The sequence below is a fragment of the Geotrypetes seraphini genome, chromosome 10 (assembly GCF_902459505.1).
Source record: "Geotrypetes seraphini chromosome 10, aGeoSer1.1, whole genome shotgun sequence".
NCBI lineage: Eukaryota > Metazoa > Chordata > Amphibia > Gymnophiona > Dermophiidae > Geotrypetes > Geotrypetes seraphini.
The window spans coordinates 98,520,310-98,542,868 of NC_047093.1; the positions used below are offsets into that span (position 1 = coordinate 98,520,310).

At 43.9% G+C, this 22,559-nt stretch overlaps 1 protein-coding gene across 3 annotated transcripts in view; it reads right to left on the reverse strand.

Annotated features, from left to right (window-relative positions):
* MAMDC4 (MAM domain containing 4) overlaps positions 1-22,559 on the reverse strand; it is a 343,940-nt gene that overhangs the window by 266,974 nt on the left and 54,407 nt on the right. For all 3 annotated transcript variants that reach the window (XM_033959811.1, XM_033959812.1, XM_033959813.1), the window contains one exon: positions 5,886-6,011. In XM_033959811.1, the coding sequence (XP_033815702.1) occupies positions 5,886-6,011 (126 nt within the window). The remainder of the gene's footprint in view (positions 1-5,885; positions 6,012-22,559) is intronic.

A 22,559-nucleotide genomic window follows, 5' to 3' on the forward strand; every position in this document is an offset into this window, starting at 1 on the left:
TGGGGGAACCAATTCTTATGTTCCTACTGCTTGAGATCAATGCTCACCAGTAGAGAAAGGGGGGTTGGGAGGGTGATTGGGGGGTGGTTATGGGGGAGGGAGGTAAACAATGAAAGTTTTAGTGTGAATGGGGTTCTGTGGACTATGTGTGTATGGCAGGGGTTTGAATGTATGGGGATGAGATAAGGAGGAAGTTGTGCAAATCCTAAAGGTCGATGGGTGTATCTAAATGTAAAATTACAAAACCTGACTCTAGCTTTACTGAATCTTCATGCCCCCCAATTTTAATAATGCTCCTTTTTATAAAGAGTTGCAAAGTATAATTTGATTGTGGTGGGTGACTTCAATGCTGTCCTGGATCCAGTTTTAGATAGAAAACCTGTGAGAGTATATCTGACAAGAGCGTGCTATAATTGATGAAAGCGTGTGGTTTGAAAGACATATGGAGAATTCTGCATCCAACAGGTAGAGAATTCACATTTTGTTCTCATGTTCATCAATCCTTCTCTAAGACTGATTATTTTTTTTATATATCAAATCATTTGTCACATCAAGTTCTTCAGGTAGAAATAGATGATATCCTTCTCTCTGATCATGCTGGGATTTGGATCATTATTCAAGTGGCATTGATTTCTAACTCCTCTCCTGTTTGGCATTTTAATAATGCTCTACTTACTGACCCTCAATTTTTGGAAGAAATTCAGGGGAAAATCCAGGAATTTTTTCAATTAAATAATTCAGAGCAGATATCACCTGAAACAGTCTGAGATGCTTTTAAAACAACTATTAGGGTTCATATTATTGCTTATTTGGCTTATAAAAATAAAGTAGCTTTAGCTGAACTGGGGGTTTTGGAGAAAGAGAAAGCCAATCTGGAAGCACAACTGGTCACAAGATGGGATACGAGGGTGGTGACTAGGCTCATGGGGCTAAATTTAAATATGATTCTGCTTTAAGTCATAGGGTGTGTAAAAATCTCTTTATAAATAATGCTGTATATTATGCAGGCACTAATAAAGCTGGGAAGATACTGGCAAATCACCTTAAAACAAAAAGAAACTGGGAGAGGATATCATCTATTAAGGATAATAAAGGTACAATACTTGTTAATCAGAAAGATATTATGGGCTAATTTTTACAGTTTTATCAAAAGCTATATTCTTCAGAATATGACCCTACACAACCACAAATAAAAACCAGAATCTGCAGACGCTCAGACAAATGGTTTGACAACGAACTACTACAACTCAAACGACAATGCAGATGTCTTGAAAGAGAATGGAGAAAAGACAACCAAGAACACACAAAAACAACCTGGAGAATACTGAACAAACAATATAAACAAAAGCTAAAAGAAAAAAGAAAATCATACTACACCAGTCAAATAGGCACAGAAATCCAAGACACCAAAAACTTTTCAAACTACTAAAGGAATTCACAGACACCAAACCCTACCTATCCTCCAATACCGCCCCTCCCCCCACAGCAAACCAACTGGCTGAATTCTTCAGAAACAAAATCTCAACAGCCAGAAACACTTTCACCGGGACCCCAAGCCATCTTGACAAAATCTCACTACTACCCATAGGAAAAGAGGCCTCTGCAACAGACAGAAACTGGTCAGACTTCCCAAACTTACAATGGCCCAACCTACAAAGACTCTACAACAAATACAATCATGCAGCCTGCAACCTCAATCACTGCCCCCATATCTGTTAAAAGCAACCAGCACTAAATTCCGCACCCACTTCATGCGGTGGATCAGTTACATGCTAACAGAGGGCTAATTTCCACAAAACCTGTCCAAAATCATCATAACCCCTATCCTGAAAGACCCAAAGGGAGCTACAGATCAGCCATCCAATTATAGACCTATAGCCTCCATATCACTTTAAGTCAAGCTAATGGAAGGCCTCGTAGCAAAACTTCTCATCGAATACTTAGAAAACCACAACATACTCCACCCTTCACAATCAGGCTTCAGAAGCAACTACACACAGAAACACTACTAGTCTCCCTCTTAGACATAGCCAAACAACACCTAAGTAAAGGCAAAAAAATGCTACTCATACAACTCGATCTCACAGCGGCATTTGATCTAGTAGATCACAACATCCTACTACAAACACTGGAGGCAATAGGAATCATATGCAGAGTCTACAATTGGTTTGAAGGATTCCTCCGCTCAAGAAAATACAGAGTTAAAGCAAACAAGGAACAGTCGGAATCCTGGAACAAACCCTGCGGAATCCCCCATGGCTCCCCACTATCTCCAACACTCTTCAACCTTTACATAACCACACTTGGCACACGCTTAGAAGAAATAGGCATAACTTCATATAGCTATGCAGATGATATCACCATCCTCCTGCCTTCGACCAAACCAACCCCAACACAACGAACAAACTACACACTGCACTAGAAACTGTCAAAATGGATGAGAGACCATAAATTAAAGCTGAATCAAGACAAAACCAATTTCTTACTTCTAGAAAAAAACAAAACCCCAACCGTATCAAACCTAGAAATAGACTCCATCATATACCTTATGCGACCCAATCTAAAACTGCTGGGAATAATGATAGACAAAGGCTGCACCATGCAACTTCAAATCAGCAAAACAATCCAGAAGGCATTCGCAACCATGCGCAACCTAAGGCAAATCCGAAAATACTTCAACAATGAACAATTCAAACTTTTGGTCCTGGTGGAGAGCAGTGGCGTAGTAGGGAGGAGGGCAGGGGGTGGTCTGCCCCAGGCGCCATGTTAGTTGGGGCTCCAGCACCCCTCCTCCTCTCTACCTCACCTCTTCCCACTCCCCCCTCATCACACGTGCCCCCTTCCCTTCCCCCATACCTCTAATTGTTCACTGCCATGAGCAACAACTCAATGTGATCCTCGCAATCACATCACTGATATCTTCCGGGTGCCACACATAGGAAGTGAGGTCATAGGGAGAGCCAATGGGGTCACACGGAGAACGCTGAAGTTCTTGTTGCTTGTGGTGGTGAACAACTAGAGATACGAGGAAAGGGAAGGGGGGCACATGTGCGGCAAGGGGGAATAGGGGAGGAGTTGTAGGGGAGAAGCAGAGATGAGGGTGCCTCTCATCCTCACTACGCCACTGGTGGAGATGCCAAAATAACATCTAGGAAGTTGACATGTGATTTCAAGTTGATAATACCAATCTAATCCCTTGTAAACCCAAGCATGCACTACCCAGTTCTGTTCAATTTAGCACCATCAGAAGGATGACTCCCTACAGCAGGGGTGTCAAAGTCCTTCCTCGAGGGCCGCAATCCAGTCGGGTTTTCAGGATTTCCCCAATGAATATGCGTGAGATCTATTTGCATGCACTGCTTTCGCTGTATGCTAATATATCTCATGCATATTCATTGGGGAAATCTTGAAAACCCGACTGGATTGTGGCCCTCGAGGAAGGACTTTGACACCTCTGCCCTACAGGCTCCATTTTTCATTGAAGTACTTTGAAAGCAATTCAGTGTCATGAAGGGCTACATGCTCAGCCACAGACTACACTAAACTAACTCTCATCCAAGATTCTGCTGCCCTAATTATAATGTCCTAGCAGTCCTATGAATAGGCAAATCCTTGACTTTAAATCATCAAATTCCATGCATATATTGCCATGAGAGTTTGCATCCAAATTAGCTAGGTATCTGAATTATTTTTTAGCATAATTTGCTAATAGGGAATAGGGGAGGAGTTGTAGGGGAGAAGCAGAGATGAGGGTGCCTCATATTCAGCTAGTTTTTTTGGCAGCCCTATTCAGGATCCTGAAAAAAAACAGTACGGGAACAGGTGAAGCTAACATTGAATATAGGACCAGGTCTGCAGCAGTCAAAACAGCAGTCAGGGAGGCCAAACTTGCAGTGGAAGAAACTCTAGCAAAGAACATTAAGAAGGGGGACAAATCCTTCTTCAGGTACATTAGTGACAGAAAAAAAAACACAAACGGGATAGTACGCCTCAAAACACCGGACGGGAATTACGCGGAAACAGATTCCGATAAAGCCAAACTACTGAATGAATACTTCTGCTCGGTTTTTACCTGCGAGGCACTGGGGCAAGGGCCACATCTGGAAGCAATGTCAAGCGTGGAAGACCCATTTCAGAATTTCGAGTTCACACCAACTGATGTCTACAGCGAATTGTCAAGACTCCAGGTAAACAAAGCCATGGGTCCAGATGAACTGCACCCAAGAGTGCTCAGGGGAGAGTCCCCCTGGACTGGAAAACGGCAAATGTTGTTCCTCTACACAAGAAGGGTTGCAGAGCGGAGGCTGCGAATTACCGACCAGTGAGTCTCACATCGATAGTATGTAAACTCATGGAAACACTAATTAAACGTAAGTTGGACATGATCTTGGATGAGGGGAATCTTAGGGACCCTAGTCAGCATGGATTCACTAAGGGTAGGTCGTGTCAATCCAACCTCATCAGCTTCTTTGATTGGGTGACAGGAAAGTTGGACTCAGGAGAGTCTCTGGACATAGTCTATTTGGATTTCAGCAAGGCTTTTGACAGCGTACCACACCGCAGGCTGCTAAACAAGATGAAATCAATGGGGTTGGGTGAGACGATAACTGCATGGGTCAATGATTGGCTGAGTGGTAGACTTCAGAGGGTGGTGGTTAACGGCACCCTATCTGAAGCATTGGAGGTGACCAACGGAGTGCCGCAGGGCTCGGTCCTTGGTCCTCTCCTTTTTAACATATTTATAAGGGACTTGACACTAGGACTACAGGGTAAAGCAACATTATTCGCCGATGACGCAAAACTGTGCAACATAATAAGTTGAAGCTTTTTACAGGATAGCATGACAAAGGACCTTCGTATGTTGGAAAACTGGTCCTCGACATGGCAGCTAGGCTTCAATGCTATGAAATGTAAGGTCATGCACCTCGGTAGCAGAAATCCGTGCAGAACTTACACCTTAAATGGAGTAACATTAGCTAGGACCTCAGTAGAACGAGATTTGGGAGTAATCATCAGTGCAGACATGAAGGCTGCCAAACAGGTGGAGAAGGCCACATCCAAGGCAAGGCAAATGATGGGATGTATCAATAGAAGTTTTGTCAGTCAGAAACCAGAAGTCATAATGCCGCTGTACAGAACCATGGTGAGACCTCACCTGGAATACTGTGTGCAATTCTGGAGGCCACATTACCGTAAAGACGTGCTTAGAGTCGAGTCGGTTCAGCGGATGGCCACTAGGATGGTCTTGGGGTTCAAGGGTCTCTCGTACGAAGAGAGACTGAGCAGACTGAGGCTCTACACTCTAGAGGAACGCAGGGAGAGGGGGGACATGATTGAGACATTTAAGTTCATCACGGGACGTGTCGAGGTGGAAGATGACATTCTCTTCCCCAAAGGACCCTCGACCACAAGAGGGCATCCGCTTAAACTTAGAGGGGGGAAATTTAGTAGTGACACCAGGAAGTATTTTTTCACGGAAAGGGTGGTGGACCACTGGAATGAGCTTCCGGTGCAGGTGGTCGAGGCCACCGGCGTGCTCGACTTTAAGAGAAAATGGGACACTTACGTGGGATCCCTACGTAAGTCGAGTCACTAGCATCTAGACTATTGGGGTGGGTCAGTGGAGTGGGCAGACTTGATGGGCTATGGCCCTTTTCTGCCGTCATCTTTCTATGTTTCTATGTTTCTAGATCAGGATCAAGGTGTGTAAGAACGGGAGGAGAATGATAGGGTTGTAGCATGGACACGATCTGTGAATACGTACTCCAGTATCGCTCATATTTGTGTTCGGACAATTTACTAAACCTCTCTATATTCAGCTAGGAAAATCTCAAAAGTTTTCAAAACAGCTGCATAGTATTACATTATGTGGCTAATATAGTTACCTGCATTCCAGATGTGATAGTGAATTCGGATCTCACAAGTAGCTGCTGCTTCTTGCAGGACAGGGGATCTTAAGCTAGCAGTGGCAGTAATTTTCCCCTGATGGTATTCTGCTGCCATGTACCAACCTATGGACAAAGGTAGGTTACATTTCAAGGTTACATTTCTTTGATTAACCACCTAAAGCAAGGCTATCAAGGCAGTGTATATTACACTAAAATATCAAAAGAAACGAAACAGAAATATTATACATTAAGAGAAAGACAAAACTCTCCAAGTCTGCTGGGTCTCCCAGGACCTAGGACCAGCAGCAGTCCATCTGTCTAATCAGGTATTAAAAGCTAGTAAAAACAATGTGCTTTACATAACAGCATTTAAAATGAGGAAAGAGAAGTCTCAATACATAATGACATGGGTAGGGCAAGCCATAAAGTAGGCCCTCCTACTACACTAAACATCAATTTCTGAGATGTTTCGAACTGAGGAGACAGTCAATAAATGTTGTTGACTAGAGCACAGGGCCTGCGTGGGGTTATATGGCACAAGATGTGGTGATAAAAATTGAGGAGAGCCCTGATAAATAATCTTAAACAGAAACAACAATGTTTTATAGGTTATACAGTATTCCAATGGGAACCAATGCTCAGATTTTAATAATGCAGTCATATCAATTTAAGAGTTATAACCAACATCTTCTCGCACATCAAGCAGCATTATAGGGTAAAGACCGTGAACAATTGCTTGTGCCCACTACCTTTGGGGAATTCAGGAAATGCCTAAAAACACATCTGTTCCTGAAATACTTAGGAAACCAACCTATACAATCTCAGTCCTCAATAAATGATCGTTAGAACTATCAATAACTAAGTCTGTACTTTGTTTATTCCATTTAATCTGTAACATTCCTAATCTGTAACATTTCTAATCATTGTAAACTGCATAGAACTTCATGGTCCTGCGGTATATAAACTGTTATTATTATTATTTTTATTATCATCAAATTTCCTGGAATTAAAAAGTAACTTCGCAGCAGTGTTCTGAATCAATTGCAATCATTTGATCTCTCTTTGACAATTGCCTCTAAAAGGTGCATTACAATAATCCAAGCATGGATATTAACTTGCAATGCTCTCTGTTCAACAAATATCAGATAGACTGAATTTGTCTTCATTTGAAAAAAAGACACATGAGCCTTAAAGGAAAAGTTAGAGTCCAACAGTACAACCATATATGTAATTGAAAATTCATTAAACAGCTTCTGTATTGATGTTTCAAGAGTCTTTATGCTCAGAGTTCAGTACTTCTGTAACACAACTGAATTCATATACACAATGGTGTGACAGGGAAAAGTGGAAAACCAGAGAAATCTCTAGGTTTCAGCAAGGGACTAAGAGATCCTGCACTGTCAGTAGCAATCAGCTAAAGCCAAAAGCTGCAGGAAATAAAAGTATTTCTGCACATACACTCCATCACCATCCATTTGTTCCAGTAATCAAAACTTATTAGAAATACCTTCGTATAATAACAAAACCGCCTCCTACACTGATCCCAATGATCTGAAAGATTTTCTGGACTCTTTGAAAATGCAGTGACTTTTCTTCATGTACTGACTTGGTGATATTATGCATGTCTGAATACACTTTAGATTCAGTATTACTGTTAATGTGGAGCTGTTGCACACCGCTTGTGTTTCTCCCCTGGGTTCTACAGGAACACCCACGAATTGTCTGTTTCTATTCTGCTGCATGGCTTCATCAACAGCTGTGCATCGGGTTCTTTTTTCTGATTCTCTGTCTTATCTTTCCCTTTTTGTTCTCCTCTTTTTTCTTCTTAGAAGTGGTCTTCTTTCCTTATGGTATTGTATTTGTCTTGATTCAGGTTTTATTACGCCTCATATTATAGATAATGGCTGATATGCATATCATATCTCATAATGTCAATGGGCTTAATCATCCCATCAAACGCCGAAAAATTTCTCATTATATCTCTACAAAGCGTCCTGATGTCATCTTTTTACAAGAAACCCACCTTCCCTCTGCAGCTGCCTCTAAATTACATATACAAGGATTCACCTCTCATTTCTTCTCGCCAGCTACATCTAGAAAAAAGAATGGAGTCTCCATTTTCTTCAACAACAAATTGCCGATTATCATTAAAAATCACAAAACTGATGCAGAGGGCAGGTGGTGCCTGGTACATGCTGTGTTGCACTCAGCTGAATATGTCTTCTATTTATGCTCCTGTCATAGATGACCCTGATTTTTTCAGAACTCTCCAGCACATTCTTATGGATTTTGGCTCTTGTTCCTTTATTATATGTGGCGACTTTAATCAAATTCAGAATCTGATATTGGATAGAACGTCTTCCTGTAAAATTGCCAAATCCAGATCGTTTTTAGAACTTCATAATCTCATGGACAATTTCTCCTTAACTGATCCATGGAGACTTCTTAATCCTAAAGGCAAAGAATATTCTCACTACTCTCCCCCACATAACACGTACACTAGAATTGATTATTTTCTTCTCTCTCCTCACCTTATTTATTCTGTGACCAATGTCACTATTCATCCGATTACCCTCACTGATCATGCTTCCATTTCTCTCTTTCTCACACTTTCCTCAACCAGAACACAATCTTCTTCTTGGAGACTCAACAATCACCTTCTCCTAGATGAAGATATTGTTAATAAAGTTCGTGCTTTCACTGCTGAATTCTTTGCTTTCAATACTGTCAGTACAGAAATCAGTCCCTCTACTGTTTGGGAGGCTTATAAAGTCACCCTTCATGGGGAACTAATCAAGCTCTCTTCTTGGAAGAAAAAACAATTGCTGAAGAGAGAAAATGAACTGGAAATGAACATCAAACAAATCAAATCACAACATATTCTTGATCACAATTCCGATCCCCTTACCTACCAGCATCTCTTGAAACTAAAGTATGAGTACAACTCTCTTTTATCTTACAAAGCTAGACAGGATCTTTTTCTGCACTCCTCTGGTCACTATTTAGGAGATAATTTAATGGGGAAATCTTTAGCTAAATACCTTAACACTAGATCGAAAAAACTACATATTTCTTCCATACAAACCTCCTCTGGTCATACTGTACTCTCTACTACTGATATTGCCTCCCAATTTGAACTCTTTTATTCCAATCTCTATAAATCCGAATCTACATCTTCTGACTCTGATATTGATTCATTTCTAGCAAACATTGACCTTCCTCTTTTAAATGATTCGACCAAATCAGATCTGGAATCTCCTATTTCTACTTCTGAAATTCACCTTGCTATATCGTTTCTAGCAAAAAATAAGGCACCTGGCCCTGATGGTTATACAAATGAGTTTTTCAAAAAATTTAGTGACTTATTGTCCCCTCATCTTCTGGACTATTATAACTTCATTCACAGGTCTCCCGACAAACAACTTAAATTTGCTGTAGCCACTGTAGTAGTTTTTCCAAAACCTAATAGAGATCCCACCCTTGTCAAAAACTTTAGACCTATCTCACGTCTTAATCTTGATTATAAAATTTTGGCCAAAATCCTTTCGCTTCGTCTCAATAAAGTAATCTCCTCTCTTATTCATAAAGATCAAACTGGTTTCATCAAATCTCGTTATATCGGAGATAATTTACGTCTTTTTCATCACATTAACGCTCATGTTAAACTCCTATCTGATCCTGTTGTGGGCATTGCTATAGATGCAGAAAAAGCGTTTGATCGCGTAGAGTGGTCGTTCCTCCTACGGGTCTTACATAAATTTAACTTTGGGGATTATTTCATTAATTGGATTAAAACTCTTTATAAGCAACCTTCTTCCCGTATCCTCATTAATAATACCTTATCTAATAGTTTCTCACTTCACAGGGGTACTAGACAGGGGTGCCCCCTTTCACTGCTTCTATTTAATCTTGCGCTCGAGCCTCTTCTTGCATCCATTTGTGACTCTGATCTAATTTCTGGTATACCCTCTCACTCTAGACACATTAAACTTGCTGCATACGCTGATGATGTTCTTCTCTTCATCAAAAATCCACTCACCTCCCTTCCCGCTCTCATCCGTTTAGTTGATCAATACTCTCCTCTTTCAGGTTATCTTGTTAACTGGGAGAAATTGGAAATATTCCCACTTAATGATATTGTCACACTCTCGGACCTGTCCTCCTTTCCATTTAAATGGTCCTCTCATGCTATTAAATATTTGGGTATCCTGATTCATAAAGATCCTTATCACACAATGGAAATGTTAATAGAATCAAACAAATTGTTACTGATACTACTTCTAAATGGTCCCCCTTATTCTTATCTTGGTGGGGCAGAATAGCCTCTGTTAAAATGACTCTTGCTCCACAAATTTTATATATACTGTCCTTGTTGCCCTTTCGTTGCAAGAAGTCTTTATTTCTATGGATTAATAGGAAATTGTCTACTTTTATTTGGAACAACAAAAAGCCTCGTATAGCTTTATCTAAATTGATGGCCTCTAAATTGCATGGTGGTATGAATCTTCCTGATTTTTCTTTATATCAAACAGCCGCCCTCGCCAAATATGGCGTTTACTGGATTCATACCCCCCCTCCCCAACACCTACCTTCTTGGTTGGAGTTCGAATCCTCTATAAGTTCTCCATATCCTCTATATATTTTGTGTACTATGAATATTCCTAAAAACCTGAGGGTTTATTCGCTCCTGGGTGCAACACAGCAGGCCCTTCATACTCTTGATTCCTTTGTTGATGTTTCTGTATACAATAGTCATCATATGTCACTTTGGGATAATCATAACATCAAACATAATGGAAAATCAATATCTTGGAAGAAATGGCAAAAGGCTGGTCTTTGGTCTGTCTCTCAACTCCTTTGTGATGGCCAAGTGATTCCCTTTTCTTAACTCTGCATTAAATACTCTCTATCTCCAGCTTTGTATCCACAATGGCTCATCCTCACTGAGACTCTAGCTACAGTAACTCTTGCCCCAACTGACAAACTTTCGAAATCCTCTGTGGTTCATTGGACTTCCTCAGTTGCTCTCTCAGGAAAAGCGATTGCTACCTTTTATCACATTATGAGAGATGGACGCTACGCCTTCTCACCTCACTCTATGCATCATTGGGATACCTTGTTGACCATCCCTACCTCAGGAGTTCGTTAGGATCTTCTCTGGTCCAAGACTAATCGTTCCTTCATGTCCTCTCGAATATCTCAATCGCTCTACTTCCTCATGTGGCATGCAATTTGGACTCCCCTACGCATGTGCAAAGCCAAGTTGAAATCTGATCCGAACTGTTGGCACTGCTCTGAAACTGAAGGATCCTTGGATCATATGTTGTTTTCTTGCCGGTCTATTAGACCTTTCTGGACTCGTGTCTGGTCAACTATTCAAGAAATAACTTCTTGCTCAGTGGACATTTCTTTTGACATTATTATTTTACGGTCACAACATCCTTGCTTTGCCCTGTCGCTATGCCCAACACGACTGACAGATGCGATGATCTCCATTGCCATTATGCATATACTCAAGAATTGGAAATCGGCCGACTTGCTGGACTACACCTTTTGGTGGAATTCTCTCTGCTTATATCAAAAATATGAACAATATGCTTTTGAAAAACGATGCATATCTAAAGTATCTTCAGGTTCCTCAAGTCCTACTTCTCCTTGGCAATTCCTAGATCACTTTATACATTCTACTTCATAGACCACTTATGTATCTGTATTTCTGTCTTTGATCTACCTCTTCCCTCTTCTTCTCTTTCAGTCTTCCTTTTATCTTTCCCTTTCTCTGACATTCCGTCTTTCATATACATCTTTATTGTATTTGGTTTGAATTGCTAGTTCACTTATACCGTTATATTGTTATTTGTTCATGTATACCAGGTTGATATATATGAATCACAGTCTTACTGTTCTGTTTTATTTTTATTTATGTTTTGTTATTTTATATGAAAATTCAATAAAAATCTTTTGAACTTAAAAAAAAAAAAAAGAAATACCTTCAACCCGTCACATAGTTTATGATTCGACTAGAAAATCAGTTTTCTGTGTCACAGCCCCAACGTTATGGAACAATATGCCATCCCATCTCTGCAAAGACGCTTCCCTCTCTAAATTCAAATTAAACCTAAAAACATTTATTTTCAAAGATGGTTTTGATTGTTAACAATGCCATAATTATTGCCTACCAGGAAGGCCTCTAAACCCCCCACCCCCCTCCTTGTGTATCTCCCTTAAATGTTTTCTTTCCTATCAGAAATTATATTGCTATTTCTACCTCTCCTCACTATGTTTGTATCACTCCGAGCAATTTTATATTTTAGCCTTTTACTTATGTACACCGCTTAGAAAACATTTAAGTGGTATATCAAATTTTCATTAACTTTTATTTTCATAAACTTTATTTTCCAGACAGTTATCTGGGTAATGGTGCCAAATGTTGCTATTATTCAGATAATCACTGCTCTGTCCATTTACCCTATCGATCTGTTGTTTTTCAGGAGGTGGTGTGGACTAATCTTGTGTTTACCAGACTAGTCCCAGAACCTCACCTAAAAGGTTTGTTGTTTTAGTCTATACTCAATGAATATGCAAGATGCATACATGGGAGTCCTTTTTGATTCCTCTTGTTCCTTTAAGGTCCAAATAAATTCCTTGGTCAAGAAATGCTTCTTTAGTTTGCGAATGCTGAGGAAGGTTAGACATCTTTCTCATCACCATCATTTTTCTATCTTAGTTCAATCAATTATATTATCTCGTCTTGATTACTGTAATGTTATCTACCTCGGCATTACAAAAATTTGTCTTCATAGATTACAATTAATTCAGAATACTGCTGCGAAGCTGATCTTTGGAAAATGTAAATTTGACCATGTGACCCCTTTGCTTCAGAGTCTTTATTGGCACCCAGTTTTTTTTAGAATTCAATTTAAATACGCTAATATTTCTTTTAAAATTCTACATAGTATCTTTAATCCTCATTCCTTTATTTTGGAATGTTTACCGATTCTCCTTTGCAAGAGGTATCCAACAATTTAAACTCTCCCTTCCTTATAAAAAAGGGATTAAAGGAATCAAGATCTTCAGTTAATCTTTGGTCTTTAAATTCTCTCAACTCTGGAATGATCTTCCCTTTTTTTTAAGGAGTTCCAGTTCGTTTCAATTTTTCCGTAAATCTTTAAAAACTACTCTATTTGCTAAACATTTTGAAAATTAATTCTTTTGAAATTTTGCTATTATCTTCTATTTATCATTTGTAAATCATTCTCTGTTTATTTAATTGCTGTAAACCGAGTCGAGCCTTCTCACAATGATGACTCGGTATACAAAGTTAAGCTTTAGTTTAGTTTACATATGTGATTCATAGGAGATTGGGACAAACTCCAACACCTGCAAGGAGCCTTAGAGCCTGTCCCCTATCTCTCACAATTATTTAGCAAGTTCCCAGACTCATTATTTTAATCAATCTTTCATAGATTAAGATATGCTATCCTGTGTTTCTTTTCTTACCTATTCTCAAGGACATACCATTGATCAAATTTTTATTAACATAACTAATCTACTCGGCCATAGCATTTCCTAGACTGATCATAAACTTATTCTTTTTTTTCATTTATAGGGAATGATAGATTTAAAGTTAAGGAAAAAATGATTACTAGGAAGTTGAATCAAATTGATCCTAATACTTTCCTTCCTTTTAGTTCTAAAATTCCTAAAGATTTTTTCTTATTAACACTAGAGGAACAATCTCAAATATGGGATCATACCCTTAAAAAAAATTGATTCTATTGCTCCCCCTTTGCAGATAGATTGTTCTAAAATTAGAAATAGCAAACGGCATTCTGGGCTTGCTTTAATCAAGTTCATCATTTGAACGTATTTGGCATAAAATTAATTCTCCAGAGTTATTTGCTCATTTAAAACTAGCAAGGACATATTACAACAAACAACTTAAGAAGGAAAAACTGGATTATTTTAATCAAACCATAGCTAATTGTGAGAATAAACCTAAAGATTTGTTTAAACTTTTTCACTCAGTTACTCATCGTGATCAAGGTTCAGTGATTACTAGGCTACATCCCTGGCACTTTTTTTTTTTTAGACTAAGTTTACTAATTTGAGGTCTTGTCTTGTGATAGACAATACTGAGACTCGGGGCTCCTTTTACAAAGATGCGCTAGCGTTTTTAGCGCACGTACAAGATTAGCGTGCGCTAGCTGAAAAATTACTGCCTGCTTAAAAGGAAGCGGTAGCAGCTAGCGCGCGGGGCATTTTAGCACGCGCTAAAACCGCTAGCGCACCTTTGTAAAAGTTTGCAATTACACTCTAAATTTAATAAATTTGATCTTTGCTGTTTTGAACTAGTTCAACTCTGTAAGGTGCTTAAGAGCATCATAAATATTTGCAAACTACATGATCCAATGCCCAAATCTTGGTTGATCATGGATAAACACTGTCTTTTACCTTTTATTTTACATATGGTAAATCAGAGTTTGGAACAAGGGATGCATATATTTTGGCCATCCTAAAGTCGGATAAATTAGATACTATCGCTTTCCAACCATATCTCTCAGGTCGTATCTTCATCATTTTACTACCTGTGACAACTCCAAAAAAAAAGGAACTATTTTTCTGACTTCACCCAACTATACTATGCCCTCGTCCTCTCATGCATGGACTACTGCAACATGCTATTCATTGGACTCGTAGCAAAAAATATACGACATCTCCAGCATTTACAAAACACAGCAATTAGACTTCTCAAAAACCTCCATGCCTGCGACCCTGTCTCCAAGGCTCTATCGTCAGCTCACTTGCTACCCGTAGACAAACATTGTGTCTTCAAGGGTCTGATGCTAGCGTTTAAATAATTGCATGACATGACGCTGGGCTACATGACAACCAAGCTTCCTCTGTATGTGCCGAACAGGTCCCTCTACTACCAGGATGAGATATGCCTCAAAACGCCCCCTGGTTATGACTTTCAACTGCAAACCACCAAACGACATTCCTACTCCCGCTTCATACCAAGCCACTGGAATCAACTGCTCTCACAGATCAAATCCTTTAAAGGAGTCCTGAACTTTAGGAAAGCAATAAAAACATAGTTCTTCTCCTAACTCTCCTGTCTAAGGCAGTGGATTACCGTACATAGAAATGTATATTGGTAATAGATCCTTGGTATGTGTTGCATTTAGATAAAAACTTGTATTGAAAATTCTTGCACTGTAACTATGGCAAATTTAACCTGTAAACTGTATATTATGTATGTTAACTTGTAACCAGTTCTGAGCTTGTTAGGGAGAATGGGATAAAAATGAATTGCAATAATAAATAAATACTCAGGTAGAGAATTATCATCCTATCTCAAATCTCTGCCTTTTTGCAAAGATTACTGACCAAGTTGTCAAAAACAACACCGGTTACAGAACCCCCCCCCACACACAACGATCCAGGTAGGAGGGTGCCCAAGCCCACCTGCCATGTCGAACCGCGACCCCCCCCTCCCCGACAACATCGGGGCAAGAGGGAGCTCAAGTCCTCTTGCCCCGTCCAACACGCGACCCCCCCCGACAACATCGGGGCAAGAGGGAGCCCAAGCCCTCTTGCCCCATCGATTAACATCGGGCCAGGAGAGAGCCCAAGCTCTCCTGGCCTGCGGCGACCCCCGACTCGAGTGGGCCGGGAGAGAGCCCAGGCTCTCCTGGCCTGCGGTGACCCCCGACTCGAATGGGCCAGGAGAGAGCCCAAGGTCTCCTGGCCCCGGCGACCACCACCCTCCCGCGACTGGCTTGGGCCAGGAGGGAGCCCAAGCCCTCCTGGCCCCGTCGACCCCCTACTCCCCACCCCCCACTACATTAAGGGCAGGAGGGATCCCAGGCCCTCCTGGCCTCGACGCAACCCCCCTCCCCCAACGATCGCCCCCCCAGAACCCCCAATCGCCCCCCCCCCCGCTGACCCGTGACCCCCCGGCCCTACAAAGGTAGGGGAAATGATTTTATTTTCAATTTATTGAATGAATTGTGTCAATTTTTAGAATTTACATCTGCTGTCTATATTTTGCACTGTTCAGGAATGCATTTGTTTCTATTTCTCTGGGGTTGTACTGCATACAGAATATCTTATGGAATCTTTTATCATCAAAAACTCCAAACATTCCAGGAAATCTCATACGCTATTCTCTTTCCCATCTGCAAAGGGATGTAAATTTTAAAAATTCCATGAATGTCTGTTGTCTTTTCAAGCAGTGTTATGGGCTAAGGACCTGAATTATGTATTTACATCTTCTAACTCTTACCGACAGTTTTGATGTGCTTTAAAAATGCATCTCTTTTGGAAGTTAGATACTTGTTGTTATATTCATCTGTATTTTTCATCTTTTGTGAACCGCATAGAACTTAGTGGTATTTGCGGTATAGAAGTGAGTTTTATGTTATGTTACATCAGGCCAGTTATCAACATTGCTCATAAATATAAAATCAAAATTCACTCATATGAGACGACATCCAGCTGCTTCTCCCACTAGGCAAGGACCGGGCCTCCCAACTCTCAAACCTACAGAACTGTCTCACTGACATAAAAAATTGGATGACCCATAACAAGCTCCAACTCAATGCATCAAAAACAGAGCTCCTCTGGATCAGGAAAGTAGACTCTAGCTACGCCCATCCATCCTTCTCCTGGAAACCATCTATTCTAACAGCATAAGACCAGGTCCACAGCCTGGGAGTCATACTGGATAGCCAATTATCACTCTCTTGTCACATTTCACAGGTTGTATTCACCTCACTTTACTATCTATGCCAACTACGAAAGATCCGATCCCACCTCTTAGAACCAGACTTCGCACAGCCTTTGTACCCAACAAATACTGTCTATAATTAAGAAAGAAACTAAGAAGTCTAAAGCTGATGTTGTTATCCATCTGGAAACAAATGCGTGGTCAACAACAACTCCATACTTGCAGCTCAGCAAGCCTTTCGGGAGCTTGGTGAGGGCTTGAAACCTTTTGTAAAGACTAGCTTTTTCCGAAGTACTGCCAGCATATGGAAAGGGAGAGCAAAGAGTTAAAAACACAGAGAACTTCATTAGGTGGCTCAAAGCCTGGTGTCATCAAGAAGGCTTTAGGTACATAGGAGGAAGGGGAAATACATGGAAGGACAAGAAGCTATATTGTACTGATGGGGTACATATTACTACAGCAGGAAAAAAGAATCCTAGCGGAGAAATTTAGACAAGGTGTTTCTAGGCATTTAAACTAGAAAGTGGGGGTGGCATATGTATGCAGGACAATTATAGAGACCACCCCCAGCAAAAGATAAGATGTGCCAGTAGTAAAGATTGCAAAACAAACAATATTAGCAACTCACTTCTTAGTATTGCAATGGGAAGTGAAACAAAACAAAAACTATACAAAAAAGGAGATTACCGCTGAAAAATAGCTGGAAAGCGATGACCACAAATGCTCGCAGTCTAAACAACAAAGTTCACGATCTGCAAGCCCTGATGTAGAGGAAGACCTGGATATTGTTGTTATCACAGAGACATGGTTCAGTGAATTCCATGGATGGGATGCAAATATACCAGGATATAATCTTTTTATAATACATGGCCACCTGGTTGTCTGTTCGCACGAGGACTACCTGATCGCAGAGCAGGTGGCAGAATGCTCGAGCCGCCAGAAAGATGGCGCGAAGCTCCAACACATTGATGTGACAGCGGCGGTCCTCCGCCGACCACAGGCCCTGGGTCCGCAGACCGTCAAGGTGGGCCCCCCACGCGTACTCCGAGGAGTCCGTGGTTAGAACCTTGCGATGTGGAGGGACGAGAAAGAGCAAACCCCCGGAAAGATTCGAAGAGTCGGTCCACCAACGGAGCGAGCGTCTCAAAGAAGGAGTCACCGTTATGCGAGAAGAGACCGGATCGCATTCCTGGCGCCACTGAGAGGCCAGAGTCCACTGAGGAATTCTCATGTGCAGCCTGGCGAACGGCGTGACGTGGACCGTCGAGGCCATGTGGCCCAGAAGCATCATCATGCGCTGGGCCGTCACCAGCGATAGCTGAAGGATCAGCCGACCCAACCGCACCAAAGCCTCCAACCGCGGAGGAGGAAGGAATGAACGGAGGCAAACAGTGTCCAGCACTGCGCCTATAAACTGAAGTGATTGGGTCGGGCATAATTGGGACTTGGGAAAGTTCACTTCGAACCCTAGTCGTTGAAGGAAGGCGATAGACTGTAGGGTCGCTGAGATAATCCCTTCCCTGGTCGGGGCCTTGATCAGCCAATCGTCCAGGTAAGGGAAGACCTGAAGCCCCCGAGACCTCAGGGCTGCAGCGACTACCACCATACACTTCGTGAAGACTCGAGGGGACGAGGCCAGGCCGAAGGGGAGGACTCTGTACTGCAGGTGCAGCTCGCCCACCTGGAACCGTAAGAATTTGCGGAAAGCGGAATGCACCGGAACATGGGTGTACGCTTCCTTCAGGTCTAGGGAGCACATCCAGTCCCCTTCCTCCAAGAGAGGATATAATACCGGAAGTGACAACATCTGGAACTTCTCCCGGACCAGGAACTTGTTGAGCTTCCTGAGGTCTAGAATGGGGCGTAAGTCCCCGGTCTTCTTTGGGACCAAAAAGTAACGGGAGTAAAACCCCCGCCCCCGCTGGTCGGAGGGAACAGGTTCCACCGCTCGAAGCCTCAACAAGGCCCTGGTCCGGTTGTATGGGCAAGCCCCCGGTGAATGTTCCGGCGGCGCAGAGAAAAAGTTGAGAGAGTAGCCCTCGGAGACGGTCCGGAGCACCCAAGCGTCGGATGTTATCTCGGTCCAGGCCGCGTAAAAGGACCGGAGTCGACCCCCTATGGGAAGGGGGTCCAGCGCGATGGCGGAGGGGGGCCGGCCCCATCCGCCTATCCCGTCAAAAGGACGGCGCGGGCTTGGCAGGGCCCTGCGCTGGAGTTTTGGTTTGTCCCCCTCTGCCCTGTCGAGGGGGGCGCCGGGGCGGCGGCCTTGAAAAAGCCGGGGTCGACTTTTGAGGGTACCTCCTCAGGGGAGGCCGGAAGGGTTTCTGCGGCGTGGCTCGAGGTTTCGGACGGACCAAGGAGGCTAACGAGCGCTCCTGTTCCGAAAGCCGTTTGGTCGCCGCCTCCAGGGATTCATCGAATAATTCGGACCCCACGCAAGGCAAGTCCGCAAGGCGTTCCTGCAGGTTTGGGTCCATATCGAGGGTGCGTAGCCACGCCAACCGGCGCATAGCTACCGCAAAGGCCGACACCAGCTCAAACGTATCATACACCGCATGGAAAAGGTACAACCGCAATTGAGACAGGTTGGACACAAACCTGTCGAACCCTTCCTTGCGGGAGTCCGGCAAGGCCTCACGATATTGGGGCAGATCCTTTACCATGCCACGTAGATAAGAGGAAAAGGTAAAGGCATAATTTAACGCCCTGGTTGCCATGAAGGAATTGGCATAGAGGTGACGACCAAACTTGTCAAGGGTCCGACCCTCCCTGCCGGGCGGAACCGCTGCAGAAACCCGGGAGGGCTGCGTCTTTTTGAGCGCAGACTCGACCAGTAGAGACTGGTGGGAAAGTTGAGCCTTCTCAAACCCCTTGGGTGGTATCGTCCTGTACTTGGACTCCATCTTAGACGGCACCGCTGCGACTGTAAGAGGTGAAGTCAAGTTCTTAAGCAAGGTCTGATGAAGGACCTTGTTCAGGGGTAGCCGAGGGGATTCCCTTGGGGGAGCAGGAAGGTCCTGCTCCTCGAGGAACTCCTTAGTATATTGTGACCCAGCCATGAGTTCCAGGCCCAAGGCACGCGCCATGTCCTGCACAAAGCCAGAGAAGGAGGACTGCCTGGCCGGCGGGGAGGGAGTTCTCGACCTCTCCGCCGAACAAAAGGGGGAGGGCTCGTGAGAATAACGGGGCTTCCTACCGGAACCCGAGCCCCATGAGGCCAGATCTAATGGTCTCGAGGGGGTCGGGGAACGTCTCCGCCTCGAAGAGCCCCTGGGAGACGTCCCAGGCGTCCGAGGGACCGAGGTACGCCCCCTTTTCCTCGGTGAGGAGTCACGAGAACCCCCTCTCGCAGGGGAACGGAGAAGCCTCGGGTTGTCGAGACGAAGCTCCGAAACCCGCAAGGCCTCGCCCCCAAGCGGCGAGGAGCGACCACGTCGCCGAGGAGAGCCTCGCGAACGCTTCAGCTTCCTCGGGCGACGCCTCGCCCGAGGCCGGCCCGAAGGCGAGGAACCCTGGGAGGACCTCGAGGAGGAGGAGGAAATCCGTCTCACTCTGCGCACCTTGTCCCGGGGCCGAACGCTGATCTCAGGCGGGGCCCCCGAGGTCGAGGTCGAGGGCAAGGTCGAGGCTGAGGTCGGTGGTGCCCCGGTAGCCGAAACCGAGGGAGTCGAGACCGAGGTCGCCAAGGTCAGTGCCCCCGAGGCCAAAGCAGTCGAGGTCGCAGCTCGCTGCAGTTGTTTGAGGGCGCCAGACAGCTCCGAGGAAATCAATGCTCGGAGCAGGTCCTGGAACGCCGGGATCCCAACCATGGTAGGCAGGTCCGAGGCCGGGGGATGCTCCCTGGAGGGCGACCTCGGTCTCGAGTATTCCCTCAGGGCATTAGTGGCCGGAGTCCTGGGCGGGGCCGAGGACGACCCACCCGCCGCAGAGGAACTCGAGGATGGCTTCTTCGACGACCCTGGAGTCGGGGATGGAAAAGAAGACTTACCTGAGGCAGGTTTGGTCGCAGGCGTCAGCTTCGAAGTCGAGGTCGAGGCACGCGGCGACGCCAAAATCGCCGAGGCCGAGGTCAAGGCCGGGGCCGAAGCCGACGTTGAGGCCTTCCCGGGCGTGGAGTCAACTGTAAAAAGCTCCGCCATCCTGGCGCGGCGTCGACGGAGCGCTCTAGCCTGAAGAGTGGAACACCGATCGCAGGAATTAGTCGGATGCTCGGGTCCCAGGCAGAGCAAGCACCACCGGTGGGGGTCAGTGATAGAAAGTAACCGCTCACACCGGGTGCATTTCTTAAAGCCCGTCGAGGGACGGGACATGAAAAAGAAAAGGGCCGGGAACGAACGAAGTCCCGCGGCCGCGGCTCCCGGGAGCCCCTGGAGCCGAACGGAGGAAACAAACCTTGGGTTTTTTTTTTTTGGTTTTTTTTGACGAAAAACGACGGACTATGAAGAAAAAACAATAAACAAAGCACAGCGACCGAGCTAAACAACCCAGACGCGGTGTCAGAAGGCTGAAAAATAGGAGCTCAATTTCCACAGGGCTTCTGGCTCCGCGGAAAAAACTGAACTGAGGACCACGAGGTGGGATGCGCCCTCTAGTGGGCAAGAAGGCATGCACATGCGTGGTGCAGTGTAGCAAACTTGAAACTTCAATCAAGTTTGCTTGAAAAGCTGTCCGCGCTGGGGCTCCGTAGATGACGTCACCCACATGTGAGAATATCATGCCTGCTTGTCCTGGGATAAGAAATGTATTTGTTTCTTTTTCTCTGGGGTTGTACTGCTTGCAGAGTCTTGAATTTTAGGGTTTCATTTGAATATATTAGTAATTTTAGTTTGTGGTCCTGTATTTGCATAGGGGTTTATCTGTGTTCTGATAGGAATGAATGTTGAGAAGCATATAGTGTGCTTTGTGTAGTTTAATTTTGTGGTTAACCATTATGTGTTGTTAATAAGGTTATATTGTGCGTATGTATGAAAAATGAATGCAAAAAATAGTGTTACAATTAGTACTATTATGAGGGTGGGGTCTGGCCCACGACTTAGCCCAGGGCCGGTCCACAAAATAATTCTTTTATTTCCGCCAGTCTTTAGGTGTAAAAAGGTTGAAGAACACTGCTGTAGGCAGTCAGCCAGTGCCGGTGCCTCTCCTCCTCCCCAGTGTGCCACGGCACACCTGAAATCTCAGGAGGCACACAGTTTGCAATACACTGCTCTAGCAGGAAAGGGCAGGCACATAATAAGATATAGACTAGCAAGTACAGAGTTGTCTTTCCCAAGCAGGAATCTAAGCAGGTCCCCATAATGAAAGGAAAGGAAAATCTCTTTCATGGCCACAGAGGGTGCCAGAGCGCGCTGAAGTCTGCTCTTCACTCAGGCAGGTTTGGGTGTGGCACTGATAAGTTTAAACCTAGCACACTCAAGCTAGAGAAGGCAATGCAAAAACAACTTCTTCTGAAATCTCTCCAAGATAAGCAGCTCCAGGAAAGATGGAGCTATGGAGTGGCAGAGGACTGAGGAACCAAACCTGACAAAAGGCAGAGAAAGCCATGGAAGTTGCTATACCCGAGGTGGAGCTACTGGAGGCTATGGAGGTAAATCTAACCATGGCTGGCCACTGATTGTGCATTTGTTTGATGCTTGTTTCCTATTTTTGGTCTGGGGAAAGTGCTGCCTGAGGACAGGACTGTGAAAACCGTTTTTGTTACTTGAAGCCAAATCAGCTTTAAAAGACAATGTGTTTCTAGAAAACTCATAAGGAGGAGGCATAGGAAGGCTCCTTGAACTATGTTTTTGTGGGAATGGATTTTTTTCTTTTTCCCTGTTTTTGAGAGCTGTGTTTGTTTGAGGCCAGGTCTGTTTAATTTCACGTACTATCCCGGGGTTAGTGCAATACCACTGATAGAACACCATCCTACAAGGTCTGCAACGTCATTCCGGAAGGACGGT